General features: G+C 44.1%; 1 protein-coding gene and 1 pseudogene across 2 annotated transcripts in view; one reads left to right on the top strand and one right to left on the bottom strand.

Moving 5' to 3' along the window:
• URGCP (upregulator of cell proliferation) overlaps positions 1-22,005 on the bottom strand; it is a 53,785-nt gene extending 31,780 nt beyond the window's left edge. The window contains exon 1 of one of the 2 annotated variants that reach the window (XM_064290280.1): positions 21,941-22,005. In XM_064290280.1, the coding sequence (XP_064146350.1) occupies positions 21,941-21,954 (14 nt within the window). In that variant the 5' untranslated portion in view covers positions 21,955-22,005. Of the gene's footprint in view, positions 1-21,592; positions 21,665-21,940 lie in introns of those variants that run through there. The other variant, XM_064290281.1, reaches the window with a different exon arrangement.
• Positions 12,527-13,138, top strand: LOC135232271 (huntingtin-interacting protein K-like; annotated as a pseudogene).
• Positions 22,006-22,248: the final 243 nt, after the last annotated feature.

Genomic DNA, 22,248 nt, shown 5'->3' with positions numbered 1-22,248 from the left:
CTATAGGGTCGCTATGAGTTGGAATCGACTCGAGAGTGACAGCAACAGCAATGGGTATGCAGGGACCCAGGTTCAATTCTTAGCCAATGCCTTATGCGCAACTGCCACCCTTCTGTCAGTGGAAGCTTGAGTGTTGATACGATGCTAAACGGGTTTCTGCAGAGCTTCCAGACTAAGATGGACTACGAAGAAAGGCTTGGCAATCTACTCCTGAAAATAAGCCAGTAAAAACCCTATGGATCACAAAGGTCTGATCTGTGACTGATCATGGGGATGGTGCAGGACTGGGTAGCGTTTCATTCCATTGTGCATGAGGCTGCCATGAGTCAGGGGCCGATTCAATGGCAGCTAAAAACAACAACATTGTCTTAGTCATCTAGTGCTGCTATAATGGAAATACCACAAGTGGGTGGCTTTTAACAAAGAGAAATTTATTCTCTCATAAGAATTCTCTCACTGCCCGTATATACTGTAGATGCTGCTCTATAACCTGACTCCTCCTGCTAATTAGCATATCATAACATCTTTCCATGTCTGCAAAAAGATCCACAGAATATTTTGTAATGGCTACAGAGTAAGACTGTATCATAATTCCCTATTATTGTACTTTGATTTTAAAAGGCATCCAATTTTTTCACTATTACACATAAAGCTCACATCAACATGTTTGTAACAATACCTTAATTATTTCCTTAGGATAGAAGTAAATTTGGCTACAAGCCCAAATTCAGGGCATCGCAACAAGGGAAGTCTTTCTCTCTCTGTCGGCTCTGGAGGAAGGTCCTTGTCATCAATCTTCTCCTGGTCGAGGAGCTTCTCCACACAGGAACCCCAGGTCCAAAGAACACACTCTGCTCCTGGCACTGCTTTCTTGGTGGTATGAGGTCCCCATGTCTCTCTGCTTGCTTCTCTCTTTTATGTCTCAAAAGAGACTGGCTTAAGACGCAATCTAATCTTGTACATCTCATTGATGTAACTGCTGCTAATCCATCTCATTACATCACAGTGACAGGATTTACAACACATAGGGAAACCACGTCAGATGACAATGGTAGATAATCATATAATACTGGGAATCACGACCTAGCCAAGTTGACAGATATTTTTGGGGGACACAATTCAATCCATGACAAACATGTACAGTATAATTTTATGTATCTCAATGGGTTTTACATATATATAGAGAAAGACCTAGGAAAATTTTCATCAAAGGCAAATAGCGTAGGCAGACTAACCAGCACACAGAGAAAAGGGTGCTTGTGCTAAGGGATATGACATACATAATTTGGCAACAACACCAAAAATAACCAAAAAACCAGTGCACAGTCACATGTATGTGTATAGGCATAATGTGTACAGGTAAGTATAGGTGTGTACGTGTGTGCACAGATAGCAGTATCTACACGCATGTGAACGTACAGATATGTGTGTGTACACACACATATTCATAGAGGATATAGTTACAGATAGTCCCCAGATAGAATCAAACACCTCGTGAGATTGGTTCTCTGAGTTTGAAGACTTAGGTCCTTAGTCTTATGGGACAACTCAGTCAACTGGCATAATATATTTCCCAAAGTTCATGTTCTACATTCTGGTGAGATGAGTAGCATCTGGAGTCTTAAAAGCTTGAAAGCAGCCATCTAAGATATAATTATTGGTCTCTATTCACCTGGAGCAAAAGAGAAAGAAGGAAACCAAAGCCTCTGAGAAGAAACTAGTCTACTGGGCTAACAGCCTACAGGAGCCACAGCCTCATCTATCCTGAGACAAGAAGAAAGGACATACAAATATGAAATGGAGGAACTCAAAAAGAACTCTACGTAGGCAGATTGGAATTGGAGGCATTGGTGTGAACTCCTGATTTCTAAATGCAAGTTTATGTGCACATGTTTATGCATGTGTGTGTATACATATCCGTATGCATGTATGTATGTATATAGCTGTCATGGATTGAATTGTGTCCCCCACAAATATGTGTATAATTTGGCTGGGCCATGATTCCCAGTATTGTGTGATTGTCTACCATCTTGTCATCTGATGTAATTTTCCTGTGTGTTGTAAATCCTATCTCTATGGTGTTGATGAGATGGAATTAGTGGCAGTTAGTTTAATGAGGCAGGATTCTATCTACAAGATTGGATTGTGTCTTGAGCCAATCTGTTTTGAGATATAGAACAGAGAAGCGAGCAGAGAGACATGAGGGACCTCATACGACCAAGAAAGAAGCACCGGGAACAAAGTGCATCCTTTGGACCTGGGGTCCCTGTGCTCAGAAGTTCTTCAATCAGAGGAAGATTGACGAGAAGGACCTTTCTCTAGAGCCAACAGAGAGAGAAAGCCTTCCCCTAGGGCTGATGCCCTGACTTTGGACTTGTACCTACTAGACTGTGAGAGAATAAACTTGTTTGTTGGAGCCATTCACTTGTGGTATTTCTGTTATAGCAGCACTAGATGACTAAGACAATAGCCATGCATATATTTCCTAGCTCTGTTCACGGAAAGAGCCAAGAAGCAAAGACACTACTGCAGCAATGAGCACACCAGGTCTCCTTGGAGAAACGACTGATTCCAGGGCTAGGGCAGGGTAAGTACCAGTTGACCCTGGAGCGTCTGATTTCAGAAAGTGAGGAAGTGCTCAAAAACCAGATGGGGCATGTCAAAGGACACAGAAGCCAGCTGGACAGGGCTCCCGCTGGCCATACCTGGGATAATTTGAGCACCCACACAGTTAAAAAAAAAAAAAAAAATTTTTTTTTTTTTTAAGCAGAGTATTAATTAGAAAGAATGGGAATTCCAGAACACTTAATTGTGCTCATGAGGAACCTTTACATAGATCAAGAGGCAGTTGTTCAGACAGAACAAGAGGATACTGATTGGTTTAAAGTCAGGAAAGGTGTGCGTCAGGGTTGTATTCTTTCACCATACCTATTCAATCTGTATGCTGAGCAAATAATCCAAGAAGCTGGACTGTATGAAGAAGAACGGGGCATCAGGATTGGAGGAAGACTCATTAACAACCTGCATTATGCAGATGACACAACCTTGCTTGCTGAAAGTGAAAAGGACTTGAAGCACTTACTTATGAAGATCAAAGACCACAGCCTTCAGTATGGATTGCACCTCAACATAAAGAAAACAAAAATCCTCACAACTGGACCAATGAGCAACATCATGATAAATGGAGAAAAGACTGAAGTTGTCAAGGATTTTATTTTACTTGGATCCATAATCAACAGCCATGGAAGCAGCAGTCAAGAAATCAAAAGATGCATTGCACTGGATAAATCTGCTGCAAAGGACCTCTTTAAAGTGTTGAAGAGCAAAGATGTCACTTTGAAGACTAAGGTGCACCTGACCCAAGCCTTGGTATTTTCAATCACATCATATGCACGTGAAAGCTGGACGATGACTAAGGAAGACCGAAGAAGAATTGACGCCTTTGAATTGTGCGTGGTGTTGGCGAAGAATATTGAGTATACCATGGACTGCCAAAAGAACAAACAAATCTGTCTTAGAAGAATTACAACCAGAATGCTCCTTAGAAGCAAGAATGGTGAGACTGCATCTTACATACTTTGGACATGCTGTCAGGAGGGACTGGTGCCTGGAGAAAGATATCACGCTTGGCAAAGCACAGGGTCAGCGGAAAAGAGGAAGTCCCTCAATGAGGTGGACTGACACAGTGGCTGCAACAATGAGCTCATGTGTAACAATGATTGTGGGGATGGCGCAGGACTAGGCAGTGTCTCATTCTGTTGTGCATGGGGTTGCTGAGTTGGAGCCAATTCGAAGGCACCTAACAACAACAACATTAATTAGAAAATATTGAAAAAAGGAATTAATGAGTCCAAACAGATAATAAATAGATACATTGATGGGGAGAAGGGAAGGCTCTTGCTGACAACAGAATGCTAAATGTCGAGGCTGTGTTCCAGATGGAATGGTACCACTTCGCAACCTTCATAATAAAGATTGGTTACAGCAAGGAAACACAACTGCTAACTCTCAGAGGAAAGCGCTGATGAGGAACGAGGTATTTGCCCGGTCTTAAAATGTCTTTCCATTGACTGCTTATTAGGTGTTATTCCAAACCAAACCCAACCCACTGCAGTGTGCAAAATGTCTTGGCTGCTAGTGACACTCCCTTTCAGCAGGAAGTGGGAGCTACAGAGGCCAGCTGGACCTTGGGATGCCAGTCATTACAACATTTCCAGTGTAAGAGCCTCATAGCAGGTGAGAACTGTTTTAATCAGCAGCTAGTCTTTGCAACCTGTCTATCATGCTGACCCTGCTGGTATTTGAATACCAGTGGCATAGCTTCCAGCATCACAGCAACATGCAAACCCCCCAAAGTACAAAAAACTGATTGATACGTGGGGGTTTCAGCTGAGCTTCCTGACTAAGACAGACTAGGAAGAAGGACCTGGCAGTCTACTTCTGAAAAAGATTAGCCAGTGAAAACCTTATGAATAGCAGAGGGACACTGTCTGATACAGTGCCAGAAGATGAGCCCCTCAGGTTTGAAGGCACTCAAAAGACGACTGGGGAAGAGCTGTCTCCTCAAAGTAGAGTCGGCCTTAATGATGTGGATGGACTCAAGCTTTTGGGACCTACATTTGCTGATATGGTACGATTCAAAATGAGGAGAACAGCTGCAAACATTCTTTAATAATTGGAATGAAGAATGTATAAAGTATGAATCTAAGAACATTGGAAATGGTCAAAAATGAAATGGAACACGTGAAGATCGATATCCTAGTCATTAGTGAGCTGAAATGGACTGGTATTGGTCTTTCTGAATCAGACAATCATATGGTCTACTATGCCAGAAGTGACAACTTGAAGAGGAATGGCATTGCATTCATCATCAAAAAGAACATTTCGAGATCTATCCTGAAGTACAACGCGTCAGTGATAGGATAGCATCCATACACCTACAAGGAAGGCCAGTTAAGAAGACTATTATTCAAATTCACATACCAACCACTAAGGCCAAAGATGAAGAAATTGAAGATTTTTTACCAACTTATGCAGTCTGAAATTGATTGAACATGCAATCAGGATGGATTGAAAATTACTGGTGACTGGAATGAACGTTGGAAACAAAGAAGGATGATGCCAAAGGTAGCATGATAGAATTTTGCAAGACCAATGACTTCTTCATTGCAAACACCTTTTTTTCAGCAACATAAACGGTGGCTATACACTTTGACCTCACTGGATGGAACACACAGGAATCAAATCGACTACATTTGTGGAAAGAGATGATGGGAAAGTTCAATATCATCAGCTAGAAAAAGGCCATGGGCCGATTGCAGAAAAGATTATCAATTACTCATATGCAAGTTCAAGCTGAAGCTGAAGAAAATTAGAACAAGTCCACAAGAGCCAAAGTACGACCTTGAGTAGTATATCCCACCTGAATTTACAGACCATCTCAAGAATAGATTTAATGCATTGAATACTAAAGACCAAAGACCAGATGACTTATGGAAAGACATCAAGGACATCATACATGAGAAAGCAAGAGATCATTAAAAAACTGGAAAAAAAGGCAAGACTGAAATGGATGTCAGAAGATACTCTGAAACTTGCTCTTGAATGTTGAGAAGCTAAACCCAATGGAAGAAATGATGAAGTAAAAGAGCTGAACAGAAGGTTTCAAAGGGCAACTCGAGAAGACAAAGTAAAGTATTATAATGAAACGTGCAAAGGCCTGGAGTTAGAAAGCAAAAAGGGAAGAACACACTATACATTTCTCAAGCTGAAAGAACTGAAAGAAAAATTCAAGCCTACAGTTTCAATAGTGAAGGATTCTACAGGCAAAATACTAAACAACGCAGGAAACATCAAAAGAAGATGGAAGGAATACACAGAGTCACTCTACCAAAAAGAACTGGTTGACATTAAATCATTTCAGGAGATAGCATATGATCAAGAACCAACGGTACTAAAGGAAGAACTCCAAGCCGCACTGAAGACATTGGCGAAAACCAAGGCCCCAGGAATTGATGGACTACCAATTGAGATGTTTCAACAAACAGATGCAGCGCTGGAAGTGCTCACGCATCTATACCAAGAAATTTGGAAGACAGCTACCTGGCCAACCAACTGGAAGAGATCCATATTTATGCCTATTTCAAAGAAAGGTGATTTAGGAGAATGCGGAAGTTATCAAATAGTATCATAAGTATCACACAAAAGTAAAATTTTGCTGATGATCATTCAAAAGCAGTTGCAGGAGTACACCGACAGGTAACTGCCAGAAATTCAAGCCGGATTCAGAAGAGGACATAGAACCAGGGATATCACTGCTAATGTCAGATGGATCCTGGCTGAAAGCAGAGAATACCAGAAAGATGTTTACCTGTGTTTTATTGACTATGCAAAGGAATTCGACTGTTTGGATCATAATAAATTATGGATAACATTGCAAAGAATGGGAATTCCAGAACACCTAACTGTGCTCATGAGGAACCTGTACACAGATCAAGAGGCAGTCATTCGAACAGAACAAGGGGATACTGCATGGTTTAAAGTCAGGAAAAGTGTGCACCATATGGTTTTGCCATATTTATTCAATCTGTATGCTGAGCAAATAATCCGAGAAGCTGGATTATATGAAGAAGAATGTGGCATCAGGGTTGAAGGAAGACTCATTAACAACCTGCGTTATGCAGATGACACAACCTTGCTTGCCGAAAATGAAGAGCACTTCAATCACTTACTGATGAAGATCAAAGTCTACAGCCTTCAGTATGGATTACACCTCAACATAAAGAAAACAAAAATCCCCACAACTGGACCAATAAGCAACATCACAATAAATGGAGAAAAGACTGAAGTTGTCAAGAACTTCATTTTACTTGGATCCATAAGCAATACCCATGGAAGCAGCAGTCAAGAAAATCAAACAACATATCGCATTGGGCAACTCTGCTCCAAGAGACCTCTTTAAAGTGTTAAAAAGCTAAGATGTCACCATGAAGACTAAGATGCACCTGACCCAAGCCATGGTGTTTTCAATCACCTCATATGCATGCAAAGGCTGGACAATGAATAAGGAAGACCAAAGAAGAATTGATGCCTGTGAATTATGTTTTGTCGAAGAATATTGAATGTACTATTTTTTTTTCATGGACTGCCTAAAGAAAGAACAAACCTGTCTCGGAAGAAATACAGCCAGAATGATCCCAAGAAGCAAGGATGGTGAGACTTCATCTCACATGCTTTGGACATGTTATCAGGATGGATCAGTCCCTTGAGAAGGACATCATGCCTGGAAAAGTACAGGGTCAGTGAAAAAGAGGAAGACCTTCAACAAGATGGATTGACACAGTGGCTACAACAATGGGCTCAAGCATAACAATGATTTTGAGGATGGTGCAGGATGGTGAGGATGGTTCTGTTGTGCACAGGGTTGCTATGAGTTGGCACTGACTCCACAGCGCCCAACGACAACAACATAAAGTCTTTGCAAGAGTTCGATCCCATGTAAGGTACACCATACAATGGGAAACAGTGCTCTAAAACATGGTCCTAATCCTCCAAGAGCTTACACTAACATCACAAACTATAAAACACACGTTGGTGATCCATAAAGTCAGGTTTACCATACCTGCACAGCTCAAAAGATTGCTGTGATGATTCAGAGACATTTACATACATTAAGCAAGTTTACATAAGGCAGTCAATGTTCTCTTGGATTTATCCAGGTACTTATTTCCCACTAAGAACTTTTCACTTTGAGAACTAAGATGTGCCTAACCCAATCCATGGTGTTTTCAATCACCTCATATGCATGCAAAAGCTGGAAAACGAATAAGGAAGTCTGAAGAAAAACTGACACCTTTAAATTATGGTGTTGGCGAAGAATATTGAATGTACCACGGACTGCCAGAAAAACAAACAAATCTGTCTTGGAAGGAGTACAGCCAGAAGCTCCTTAGAAGCAAGGAGGGTGAGACTTCATCTCACATACTTTGGACATGTTATTAGGAGGGACCAGTCCCTGAAGAAGGACATTATGCTCGGTAAATAGACGGTTAGCGAAAAAGAGGAAGACCGTCCATGAGATGGACTGACACAGTGGCTGCAACAATGGGCTCAAGCATAACAACGATCGTGAAGATGGTGCAGGACTGGGCAGTGTTTCTTTCTGTTGTACATAGGGTCACTATGAGTCAGCACCCAACAACAAAAACAAGAATTTTCTACAGAGCCCTGATGGCACAATGGTGAAGTGCTCAGCTGCTAACCAAAAAAGCAGTCCAAGCCCACCAGCTGCTCTGTAGGTAAAAAGACCTGGTGATCTGTGCCCATAAAGATCTCAGCACAGGAAGCCCTATGGGGCAGTTTTGTTCCATCATATAGGGTCATTCCGAATCAGAATTGACTCGACAGCCCATAACAACAACAAGAACTTTTCTAGGAGTCTAAGCTACATCAGTAAATGGAACAAATAACCGCATTCTTGTGGAGCTTACAAGACTAAGGGAGATTGACAATAAACAATGAAAATATTTTTTAAAAATACAGAATATGTTTGAAGATGGAAACCCTGGTGGCGTGGTGGTTAAGTGCTACGGCTGCTAACCAAAGGGTCGGCAGTTCAAATCCGCCAGGCGCTCCTTGGAAACTCTATGGGACAGTTCTACTCTGTTCTACAGGGTCGATGAGTCAGAATCGACTCGACGGCACTGGGTTTTGGGTTTTTTATGTTTGAAGATGTTAAGTGCTATGAAAAAAGAAAAAGCAGATAGGGTAAGTGGGGGTTGGGATAAGGTGAGGGACAGACTGGAGCTCCTCGAGAAGGCAACATGTGAGCAAAGCCTTAGAAGGCGGTGAGGGCACAAACTGTGCAGCTCCCTGGGGGTGCAAGCTCCTGCAGAGGGAACAGGCACAGCTGCTGCACAGACCCAAAGTGGGGGGCACCCTGGGTATCGTGGAGCAGCAGAAACACCAGTGTGGCTAGTGCGATGCAAGTAGATGGTGGGCAGGAAGAAGGCAGCAGATAAGACAGAGCTTTATAAAAAAAAATATATATATAGGCCACAGAAAATCTGGTTTCTACTCTAGAGGAGGTTCTGAGTAGAGGGGGCATGTGTCTTCTGCCATCGGCTACAGGGTTGAGAACACACAAGACAATGACAGCACAGACCTGAGCGGCAGCACCAGAGGTGCACATCATGGGAGTCGGAACATATTTTTGAACGATTTCAATGGACTGAACACAGAGTGTGTAAAAACGAGAGGCATCAAGGATAACTCCAAGTTTTGGGGTTCAACAGAGTTGCTATTGCCTCAGATGGAGAGGGTTATGGGTAAAGAAGGGCTTGAGGAGATCATCAGCCAGGCAGGGTCAGCCCAACAGGGCCAACATAGGGAACTCAGGGTGGTTCCTGGATATGGAGCGGAGAAGCAGGGCTGGCACCCAGACTTGGGGTGCTGGGGCCTATAAAGGCCAACCCTGCACTGAGCACCGGAAAAGCACAAGTCTGCCCTTTCTATAACGACACACACTTTACGACTCCACTTAACACCAAGACTTTAGCCACAGCAAAGGCAGAATCAACTTGCTATTTATCCGTGAAAACAGAGATTATGCAGATATACCTGGAAAATGCAAGAATCAACCAGAAAACTAATACAAACAATGAAAGAATTCAGTAAACTGGGGACATATGAAATTAAAATATAGAACCAATTGCCTTCTATATACAAATAGCAGGTTAAAAAGGTGAAAACAAAACTCCCACTTACAATAGTAACAACAAAATATTTAATAAATATATAATAAATGTGCAAGATCTATAGGAAAAATGCTGAAGAATACAAAAGATGAACAAATGAAAAGGCATATCTTGATTTTGGTAAGGAAGCCTTAAGATAATTTTTAAAGTCAATTCTCTCTAAATTAATCTGTAAATGAGTTTAGGTTAAAAAACAGATAAGCTGATTCTACGGAAAAGTACTTGTATAATAACCATCAAAAAAATTCTGAAAAAGAATAGTAATGAAGCAGGACAAAACCTTCCAGACCACAAAACACATTATAAGCTATAATAATTTAAGCTTGTAGTACCAGTTAATGAATAGACAGAGTTCAGTAAAACAAGAATCCAAAAATAGGCCCAAATGCATCAGAAATGTGGTCTATGATCCAGGTGGCTTTCAGTATCAGATGATTGTTAAATTACAACAATCTAACAAAAATATAAAGGCACATCCCTACTACTCCTTTCATCAAAATGAGTATCAACTGGATTTAAGATTTGAATGCAAAAAACAAAACAAAAAATGTGCTGAAAGAAAACATCAAAGACTTCAAAAAGAATAATCCCAGCAGCCTGCCATCTTACCTGCCTATCTTGGGTTCATCAGCCCCTGCAGATATGTGAGTCAGGAGAAGCATCCAGACTGATACCTGTCCCATGCATGGACTTGGGACTTGCCAGCCTCTACAATCATGCGAAACATTTCCTTGATATAAACCTTTCTCTCTCTCCCTCCCTCTCTCTTTCTATAAATATATACATATATGTATATACGTGTATACACACACACACACACACACACATGTCACTGGTTTTGCTTCTCTAGAGAACACAACTCAGACCTTTGGTACCAGGAGTGGTTCTAGAGAAACAAAATAGTAAGGATGAGTTTTCTAAATTGGTTCTCAAGTCTGGTTAGCCTTAAAGATGTTGATGACTCTGGTTCCAGTAGTAAAGTGGGTCTAGAGAAACAAAATTGTAAGGATGAGTTTTCTAAATTGGTTCTCAAGTCTGGTTAGCCTTAAAGATGTTGATGACTCTGGTTCGAGTAGTAAAGGGGGCACTGCTAATCCATGGTGTGAGGTGGCAAAAGAAATATGGAAAATATCACCACCAATAGATCAAGTGCTGCTGAGAGGCAAGGCTCTGGGTTACTGCATGTTTAATACTTTTCCACAATTTTGTCAGAATGAGACGTATAAGGAAGCTGGTTGGTTGGTCCTACTTTCGCTAGACAAAATGGTGAAAGAAAGAGATGAGCTCAGGGCTTCAGAGTCAAAGCTCAAGTGGTGCATGAATGACTTTGAAGTTGCCACTTGTGACCTGAAAAGACTCTTATTTCTGGTAGTAACAGAGCTAATATTGCCCCCAAAAAACAAACTGAGACTCTTATTGTAAGAGTGGCTGAATTACAACACCAATTAAATTCCCAGCCTTGAATACTGTCTGAAGTGAAAGTGAGGACATTGACTGGCATGAAAAGGAATCCTGAAACTTGGAATGGGGCCATATGGCAGATAATCAGGATGCTGGGGACACTGAGCCCCAAAATACTGCTGAATCACTCCTGCCAACAAAACCATTAGCCCTTCCACTCCCATCTGATGAGATAAACTCAGCTGTATCTGAAGAGCCAATACCCGGTGCTGTAAAGTTGATTCCGACTCATAATGACCCTAAAGGACAGAACAGAACTGCCCCATAGGGTTTCCAAGGAGTGGCTGGTGGATTCGAACTTCCGACCTTTTGGTTTGCAGCTGAGCTCTTAACCACGGTGCCTCCAGGGCTCCATTAACATCATAGGGTTAGGATTTATAACACATAGGATAATCACATCAGATCACAAAATGGTGGACAACCACACAATGCTGGGACTCATAGCCTAGCTAAGTTGATACACATTTTTGGGGGACACAATTCAATCCATAACAATGCTGAAAACCCCCTCCCGATCTCACCAGTGCATGTTTCTGTATATATCCTTTTGTGGTTATATTAAAATTGTTATAGTGAGTATAGCCTTTTCTGTGAGTTCCATGAGTAATTCTGGCAAATTGTTGAACCAACTGGGAGCAGTGAGAACCAGCAGAGGCTGGTACCTATCTGCCTATCTGATGATCAAAAATGACAGTGTCCTAACTTGTGAAGACCTAGCTCTGGGTGGCTACTGGTCAGGAGAAAGTCCATCTAACTTATAAGGTCTGATCTAACTCTGGGTGGTAAGGTCAGAGAAAGTGCCATGTGGGCGGCTGGCGTCAGAGATGGAAAAACGGGAAAAAAGTGGGGATGTGAGTTATCTTCGCATTCTGGTAATCAGTCTTCTGTCATTTTTTTTTTTTAAATAATTTAATTTTTGTTGTTGGGAATATACACAGAAAACAACACCAATTCAAGTTTCTACACAGCCGTATATCAGTGACACAGATTACATTCTCACCCTCCTTTTCTGAGTTGTTCCTCTCCATTAATATAAACTGCCCCTAAGGTTCCTATCTAACCTTTTAGTTGCTGTTGTCAATTTGATCCCATACATAGATCTTAAAAAAGCACAATGCTCAAGGCAGACATTCTTTACTAGTCTTGATTTTTATTAACACAATGTCCAACAAGAAAGGATAGTTTAAGTAAATTACACAACACAATGGAGTATCCTGCAAGCACTTCACTCACATTAAGAAGATAATGTGTGTAAGGACATAGGAGAAAGATCACAATATACTGTAAATGAAAAAAAAAAAGCTGTTTTGAAACAATAAATTAACCTCAGTTTAAAGTATCTCACACACATATGCGCTTAAAAAGATTGGACAGGTGATCAAGATGGCGACCAAAGGGGATGTGAAGCTGGAGTTGGAGACTAAGACCAGTGGCCCAGAGTAGCCTCCCAAGATGTCACATAAGCATGATGGTACAGCAGACCAGGAGTGGGTCACCGACTATGCTGAGGAGAAGGAGGCCCAGAGTTCTAATGTGGAGACGGTGAGGCAATGTCTGTGACTGGAGGCAGGAAGTCCCAGAAGCCAAACAAGAGTGAGAGAAGGAACTGGCAAAAGTCACCATCAAAAAGGCAGATCTGAAGCTGATAACAGAGAGCAGCAGCTGAATGGAGCTTGCAGGAGTACATGTGCAATGTGGTAGAGGCTCTTATTGCCCTAACTAGCTGATCTGGCTTTTTCGGACATAACCACTGGATTAACTTATTGCAATAAAGATGTCTTTGTCAAAAAAAAAAAAAGATTGGACAAATAAATCCATAAACTAAATTCAATCCTTCCGACATGATTTTTCACAGAATTTGGTTGGTAATCTGATTCTAAAGTTCATGTGGAACAATTAATGAGCAAGAACAGCTAGCATAATTCTACAAAAGAATGAGGGGAAACTTGCTTTACCAGATACCAAAAGATTTTATAAAGCAGAAATATTAAATAATGTGATATTCACACAGAAATAAAAACCAACTGATCAGAAGAGATCCAGAAGCAGGTTTGCTTCTGTGGTGTATGGTGCTACATTAAGGAACAAAACCGTGTGCTGCTTTGACATGTGAAGCCAAGAGGACCTTGAATGGCCTAACTGCGAGGTCCCCTCCCTACTCTTCTCCCAAGGACAAGGTCCCCTAGCCAAACAGTCCTCCTCATCAGGGGGACCAGAGTTCCTGCTCATCCCTGAGTAACAGGTGTTAGTTCCCTGCCAGCCTGTGGAATTACTCAAAAACAAGCCAATCACATCCTCCTGTGGAAACCAGGGGTCACATCACCCTCTTGTTACTACAAAAGCTGCCTCCCACAGCCCTTGGTTGTTCACTTTATTCCCAAGGCATCTCTGTGTGGTCCTAAGTGGTGTGTGTCTTGTCTTCCTCCCCTAGACTGTGATCTCATCTTGGCAGCCCGTTGTACACACGCTGGTGATTTAAAAAAGGGGGGGGGGGTGGCATTTAGCACTCAACCACTGTCCCCATGCAAAACCCCTAGCCAGTGCTTCTAGGCTTTGCTCAGCACTGCTGCTTATTAGCATGGCAAAGGGGCTAACCTTACCATCTCCGGCTTGACGGCCCCCAACTAGGCCACAGACAAAATGGCCTGACGAGATGTGGAACCCAACCCAGGGATACTGATTGGCACTCCCAAGAGGAGGAAGTGGCTGCCTACAAGATGGTCCACCAGGCTCTCAAAACTTTTCCCATAACTACCCAGAAGGTCCACACTACAGGTGATCAAGATGGAAACAGAAACTGAAAGCCATGACTTTTCATGGCTAGCAATCCAAAATACGCTGAGGGAATCTGTAGAGAGAGAAAAGGGAGGGGGGGAGAGTACCCATTAGGTGGTGTGCTGAGGTCCACACTCCTGAGGGCAGACAGTTCACCAGAACCCTTAAATACCTCTATTGCTGCTACCTCTGCCTATGCCGCAACAAAGAGAAAAACACGACTCACTCCTACAACATAGTGAGGGCGTTAATACAAACCTGACTTAAGTCTCAGGTTCTTAAACCCAACAAAGCATCCATGGCCATGAGGAAGGTCCCTACCCCTGACAATAATGATTTGAGTCTCTTTGAAGGAAGAAATTTATCAATATGAGCAGGGTAGAAAGAACTGCTCCCTGAAGTATACTCAGTGACCAACCAGACAGACACGAAGAACGAGAACGAAACCAACCAATCTAGATATAGGCAGAGGAAATTTCTAAAAAACAGTAAATTGAAACAGAATAACCAGAATGGAACTACTAAGAAGATTTACAAATTATGAAGAATGTAACCGATGTCACTGAACAATTTGTGTAGAAATTGTTGAATGGGAACCTAAATTGTTGTGTAAACCTTCACTGAAAACACAATAAATTAAAAAAAAAAAAGGAAAGAAACTGAGGCAAAGGTCTGTAATTTAACCCAACCAGAAATTAAAATTTTACTAAAAGAATTCACACAACTAAAAGGGCATTGACTGGCTTTTGCACCTCCACAATTTAGGTTCTGAATTAACTTCAACATCTGCTGAAATGCACCAGTTGGCAAGAGTTCATGGATTTAATACTAAAGCCCAAATTACAGTTATAGCTGGGGATCCCAGTAAATTTAATCATGGTACCCCTTATATTTTTAGGGGAGTTACTGAACATCCAATAGCGAAGATACAGGTATGCCTCACCCTAATCATCAGAACTTTTGTCTTACTAAATGCTCCATACTCACAGTACCCACTGCCCTAAAAATTCCCGCATTGGGGAACACACTGACCCAATGAATAACAAGTTAACATTAAATTAAATCTTTGGCACTTACAATTTAGCATGGCAAAATGGGACCCCATACACCTCCAGATAAAATAAATAATATGGCCCAAAACAAATTAAAACAGGGCCTTCAAGGATTGAAATCCAGAATGTGAGACCTATTAAACTGAAGGGATGATTACCCCCACTGCTTTTCCATTTACAGCACATCTTGGCCTGTTCTTAAACTTGGAAAGACGGCACCCAACAGTGGATTACCACAACCTTCATGCTGTGGTCTTGCGCATTAAGTCCCCCAGACCCGACACCCAACATTATTGAAATTACTGACTCCATCCAATCAGCATCTAGTAAATATTTTGCTGTCACAGACTGGCTAATATGCTCTGTTCAGTGTCTATTCCAACAGCCTCTCAGTCACCACGGCCTTGCCATAACACACAGTCTTTGCAGACAAGATTTTAACTGTATCCAACTGTCTCTAGGAGCACAGGAATGACATTACATGGAAGACATCTCTTTTGAGGAGATTCGTTTGACACACTCATACAAACAACGGAAAGGGTGCTCACAAAAAATGCAGGGCCTGCCATCTCCGTTAAATTCCAGAGAATTATTTGGTAAACGGAGGGTTGCTCCATCCCTGACACTCTCAAGAAACAGCTATTAACCTTCTAGCACCACAATGTTAGTACAAGTTCAACATCTTTTAGGCCTTTTGGCTTCTGGCAGCAACATATTCCTCATTTATAAATTTTACGTAATCTTACTGATGCTGTTACTCGCAGATCAACCTACCCTGAATTGGGACCCCTCTAACAAAAGGCTCTAGAATCTGTCCAAATTACCATAAAACAGGCACTCCCTGTTAGTGCACCTGAGACTCCACTGCGGAGAACTCAGCAATCTCCTCTCATGCCTCCTGGAGGCTCTGGACCACCTATGATAGTCATAAGTTGCCCATCGACTTCTGATGAAAGAAACTGCCATCCTCAGCCCCAAACTTATATGCCAATGGTCTAGAAATTGCTGGCCACATACTGAGCTCTCCTGGAAATAGAGGTACTCACGGGCTCTGAGCCTATGACCCTCCATACCCAGCTCCCCATTTAGCATTGGGTCATGGAAGCAACACCCCATAAGCTCAGCATGGATAATGAGGCCTCCTTGCTATATGATAGAGCCAAACCTGGGCTTTCTGGCATATCCCACCTGCAGGAGGGGATGGCCTCCCCTGTCCTCAGTCTTTTGCCAGATGCCATGGTTCTAGAGGAGGTCAATCCTCTCCCAGATTCCTTGGCGACCTTGGGGAGCCCTTCACGATCAACTGAGTAAACAATGATAAGAATTCGTATACTTCATGGCAGCATCATCACCCTCATCCACGGCAGAGCTCAGTGGGAATGTAGCTGCCTTCCATCCTTTAACCAGGATGTCCTTGATGAACCCAACCCAAGGGTCAGCACAACTGGTCAAACCTGAAGCAGTCACTGGATGCCCTGGTCAACAAACGGTCCCGTGTGTACATTTTTACAAAACCTTAGGCCATGGCCTAAATGTTGCCCCCTTTGGGGTAAAGAACTCTGGGAATCTCTTGCCTCATAGAGACAAAATACAAAAAAGGGTCATACATGTCTCTACATGTACTGAGAACTCAAAATACAAGGCCTGATCAGGACATTCTTCTCCCCTTCTGTGTTCTAGACGTCATAACTTAGGCACTCACTTCACTACTCAAAATACACAATGCTGGGCTCCTAAGTAGACATTCAGTGGAAATTTCAGCTCTCGTTCTATAAAAAAAAAAAAAAATATATATATATATATATATTTTTTTTAATAGGCTGTAGGCAGCTGGTTTAATTGATGGGCCCAGGGGGCTTCTCAAAGAACTCCTATTTAAGTCACAAAATGGCAAAAGGATCCCCTCCTGGGTGTCACTACTGCCACAGACATTTATTGGTCTAAATTCATGCTCTGGGAACACGCACTCCCTGCGCCAACCAGTGCCACACAGGTCGCTCAATTATCTTCACTGACTATAATAAAGGGGACAACCCTAAGTTCATGGTTTTTGATGACCACCTCCCCATGTGGCCCTCTCCCTCCTCATCAAGTGCTACCTTGCTTGATGGAAGGAAGAACTTCTACTCCCTAGAAGTCTCGGTCATCGCCAAGGTTTAAACTGACCTCAGCCATGGTATAAGGCCTATAAAATTAAGGCCTAATATTACACGCTGCTTTGACATTCAGTGAAATTGTCCGTTGAATGGCCCAGCTGCAACTTCCCTTCCCCATGGCTACTGCAGATAAGGTCTCCTAGCCAAACAAGCCTCCTTATCAAGGGACCAAGCGTAGTTCCCGCTTATCCCTGAGTCCTGGATTTCAGTTCCCTGCCAGTCTACAGAATCATCCAAACAAGCCAGTCACATCCTCCCACAGGAACCAGGGGGCACTTCACCCTCTTGATAGTACAAAGCCTGCCGCCCACAAGCCGTGGTTATTCACTTTGTTGCTGAGTGCAGCCCCCGTGTGGCCCTGTATGGTGTGCGGTGTCCTTCTCCCCCAGGCTGTGAGATCAGTGACTAATAAACTGCTGTCAATCTCATCTGAGCTGTGTTGGGTGTTGTGTGTTCGACCACCCCCATAATCTTAGGGTGGGAATCCCTCCCTCACCAACGGGGTGAATCGGAGACAATCCAGGAGGTCTTTGTTCTGACCTGAAAAGAATCTGAAGGCAAATTCTTGAGCAAATAAAGCAAGCTACCCAACAATATGACAGCATTTGTGTTAAAAAAAAAAAGTTTGTCTATGAGAACTTGAAACTATTACAAAAGTGGCTCTTTTGTAGAGAGATGACAAACTAGTCAATAAATGGAATGAGACATGGGGTGGGGGTAGAGGGTAGAACCCCCCTTCATATCATTTGCTGCAATTAATTCCAGAAGGTTTCAAAACTGAATGTAAAAAACCAAACTACAAAGACAAGCAACCAATAGTCAAACAATGAGAAGTCTCTGCAAATCAATAAGAAACATCAACCCAGAGAAAATTAAAAAAAAAAGAGGACATACAAACGGCCAGTAAACATAAAAAGATGCTCAACCCCATCAGTAAGCACGAAAAGGCAGATAAAGACGAGATCTAATTTTTCACCCATCAGGCAGGCCAAATGTTTAGTTTCACGTCATCATGTGTTGGGAAGGGTAGGGACCCTTAAAACCTGAATTGAAGGGTAAAGTGGTACAATTACTTATGAGAATAATTTGGTAGTATCGATTAAAAATGGGGCAGGCCCTCTGACCAAGAAGTCCAAGTGTTTGTATCTACTCTAGAAAAACACTTTCACCTGTCCAGAGGGTGCAGCATTACCTTACAGAGAAAAACCGGAAACATTATTAACTACACAATAGTAAAACCATGTCATAGAATATTATATATCTGAAAATGTAGCTAGATCTGTTCCTCATTCTGACACGGAAAGGATTCCAAGGCATACTGCATACTGCTGAGCAAATAAAGCAAGCTATAGAACAGTATAACATTTACGTCTAAAAAAAAAAATCCACACTCAAAACAGAGGGAAGGACAAACATAAAGTGTAAATGCAAAAGAAAAGGTGTGTAGGGATCCAAAACCAAAACCAAACCTGTTGCCATTGAGTTGATTCGACTCATGGCAACCCCATGTATTGTAGGGTAGAACTGTCCTCCATATGGTTTTCAAGTTTGTGACCTTTAAGTAGATCACCAGACCTTTCTGTTAGTAGTTGACCCCAGAAGCTCATCCCTGAATCACAGACCCTAAATTAAGTGCCTCTGATCAAGACAACAGTTAAAACCACAGAAATGGGTGTGGTCATGCTGAGAGAATATTGAGATTAGCAGCAATTGATTACAGAAGCCAAGGAAACCCAAACATTGAAGGAGTTGGCAGAGGAGGAGCTGAACTGGTCAGGCAGGTAAGGAACAGTCCCAGCAGTTGTAGGAAAGCCAGGCAAGGGCTCCCTGGTCCAGGAGTGACAAGAGAGGGGGCTACACAGAGTGGGAGCTGGTAAACAGTGTCACATACTTCTGAGAGGATCGTGAATAATGGAAGAGCAATTTCAGGAGAGGGCAGGGCTGGAGACCAGATGGTAACAGGTGGATGAGCTGTTGGCACCTGTCCCTCTCCTGCCTCCACTTCCTCCTCCACTCTGCTGTCAGATGAGTTTTCCTCAGGCTCCCATGTGATAGTGTCATTTCCCGACCAGTGAGTGCTCACTGCCCATAAACAAGGTTCCTAGGCAACCTCAGGCCAGCTCCCAGTCTGGTCCCTGCCTCCTCCTCTGGCCTTGTCTCCACTTAGCTCCAAATACACTGGTCAGTGGGTCACCTCTCAAACATATCTTTCCCTCTGAAGTCTACATTCTTGCCATTTCCTTAAGCACAATTACGAAGGTCCTCAAAAATTGTTAGGATTTCCTCTTTCCTCTCCAACTCTCTCATGGAGGTTGCCACACAGAAAAGAACGGGTTTTGGAGACTCACCACTCCCCTCCTACCCTTGCCTGTCCCTTGAAATTTTTTTCTACCGCACCTAGTCTAGTAGGCTTAAGGTTAGCTGCTTAGCTGACCAAGACAGGCCACAGAATCCCAGGAGACTGTCTCCCTGGCTGGACTGGGCCCACCAGCGAAGCCTATACAGTGGACAACCTAGATAGGTCCAGAAACATGGACTGTCCCCAAATGTGTATGTACCATAATAAGAGCATAATTCTCCCCTAAAATGAATTAAAGCATACTGAAAGTTTTGTGACCCTAGCTTTGCAATGGGTGCCACTCAGAAAACTACAGATTACTACAGATTGCTGACTCATGGAGTAACTCACAAATAGTTGAAATTGTAAATATTAAATCTGCACTCATGCTACCTACTACAGAGATATCATTTAGGACCTATCTGGCTCACAGAAGGGCTGCCAGCCCAGCATTAAGTCCACCTCTGACCCATGTCTACAAAGCAATGTATTTGGGTGCCAAAGCCTACATGGCCTGGACTAGCCACAGTTCATCATGATTCTTAAGAAAAGCATCACAGCAGCCTGACACAGGCCCCAACACCATCGCTGCTGCCATTAGGCTCGCCAGCCTCACTCTCTTCTGATAAACAGAGCAGGAATGCAGGGGACATTGAACCCCTGAGTAAATTGGTCTAGACTTCCCAGGGATGGGCCTATTTATTCCATTTATGAGGTCAAAGTACTGGGTACTCTGCTGGACCGGTGTAACATTAAGGCTAAGGGTCCCTTCAAGAATCAGATAAAGGCCACAGACTTTGGTCCCAGGAAAACACACACCACCCCCAACGCTGCATACAATTACAGGGAACACAGAGACCCCAGAAGCCCATTCATGAATCATGGACCCTAGGTTAAGAGCCCCAGACCGAGATGACAGTTAAAGCCATAGAAATGGATATGATCATGCAGAAAGAACGTGTTGTAGCAGAGATTGACTACAGAAACAAGGAAAAGCCAACACTGAACAACCAGGCAAACGAGAATCTGGTCAGGCAGGTAAGGAATAGTCCTAGTAGTTTTAAGAAAGCCAAGCAAGGACTCCCTGGCCCAGGACTGACCATTGCCCTCTAAGCCTAGAGAGACAGCAGGCAGATGGAAACTGCCCAAGGCCTGGCTACAGTCTGGAGGCCTGGCTTCAAATCCCAGCTTGCTCACTAAGGCCCATTTCACTGAGCCCAATCACTGCACCTGTAAAAGAGGCATTACAGTACCCATAGTTTCTACCTCACAGGCCTGATGGTAATATCTGTGAAAGCCCTTTGTGAACTATAAAGATGTACAACTTTAATTGTTCACAGTCACTAGGCCTAAGACCCTCTGAGTGGTGGGCAACAACCAAATGAAGAATTTGCCAACCAAGGCATTGCTTTGGGGGCCTAATTTTCCTCCTCTATAAAATGAAGACATTAGATTAAGTGTCATCCCCAGATTTAAAGGACCACTAACCAAAACAAAAAAGTAATAATAACGGATTTCTGGGGTTTTTATTTTGCCAAGAGAAGATTAGGGGAAAAAAAAAAATTACAAACTATGTGTGTCACCACCATTTCCTAAAAGAAAACGCATTCTTAACACCAAAACAGGGGAAGGGAGGCGATGTTAGGATACGGCAGTCCTGAGGGAAGGCCCAAGGCCACAGTCTGACCAAGGAGACCCTGGGACGCCTTCGGAAGCGCTTGGCAGCAAAGTGTCGGTACGCTCTCAGCCTGACATTCTGTGGCATTCAGGTTACGTCCTAAGGACAGCGAAAACCAAACATAAACTCCACGCGAGCAAGTTTAAAAAACAGAGATGCCAGAAATCTGAGGACCTGTGTATTCGGCGCCCTGGGGTCAAACCGCTCACAGGTCTCCCTCAGCACACTTCCCCGCCCGGCCCGAAGGCCCACACCCGGCTCTGCACCCGGCTCTGCACCCTGCCCCGCACCCCGCCCGGCACTCCGGCACGCGACCCCACCCCACACCCCGCCCCGCATCCCGCACCAGGCCCCACATCCCGCGCCACCTGCCGCACCTGGGCCCGCGGCCCCGCACCCCGGGCCGGGCCGCTCTCCCTCAGCCGCCCTCGGCACAGTGACTGCGCGCACTGCCCCGCGGCCTGGCGCTCCTTCTACGCACACCGCCTCGGCCACGGCAGCGCCCACCGCGTCCGCCCAAGGTCGGCAGGACCCGGCCTCCCGGCCGGAAGGGCTGCAGGCCGGGCCCGGCCGGTCGGGGCGGGTGGGGAGGGAGTCCCTCTGGCCGGGCTGGGTCACAGGCCCGGGCGGGCGCGGTGGGCTCGGGGCCCGGAGACCCCCCCAACCCACTCCTTCGCGGCGCGGACGCAGCGGCTTCGGTCCGGCGCTCCGAGTGCGGCACTCACCCGGGCGACGCCATGAGCGCGGTGAGGTCGCGGCTCCCGCCTCCTCCGCTTCCTCCGCGCGGCGACTCCGCGCCGGGGAGGGGCCTCCGCCCGCCGCCTCGGGCCACCCGTTCTGGGCCACGCTCCAGGCAGAGCGGCAGGGCCGGGGGCGGCCCGCGCCCCGCGCTCCGTGCCCCCGACTTCCCCGCGCCCGCCCCGGTGATCAGAGACACGCCGGGTAGCACAGGCGGGGCCAAACCTTCCCGGGGCCACGAAGCAGCCGCGGGGTCAGGCAAATTCCACCCCTCCCTGAGACTCAGGCTTGATTT

Source organism: Loxodonta africana, chromosome 8 (genome assembly GCF_030014295.1).
Source record: "Loxodonta africana isolate mLoxAfr1 chromosome 8, mLoxAfr1.hap2, whole genome shotgun sequence".
Classification (NCBI taxonomy): domain Eukaryota; kingdom Metazoa; phylum Chordata; class Mammalia; order Proboscidea; family Elephantidae; genus Loxodonta; species Loxodonta africana.
This window is presented reverse-complemented; position numbering and strand designations above follow the sequence as displayed.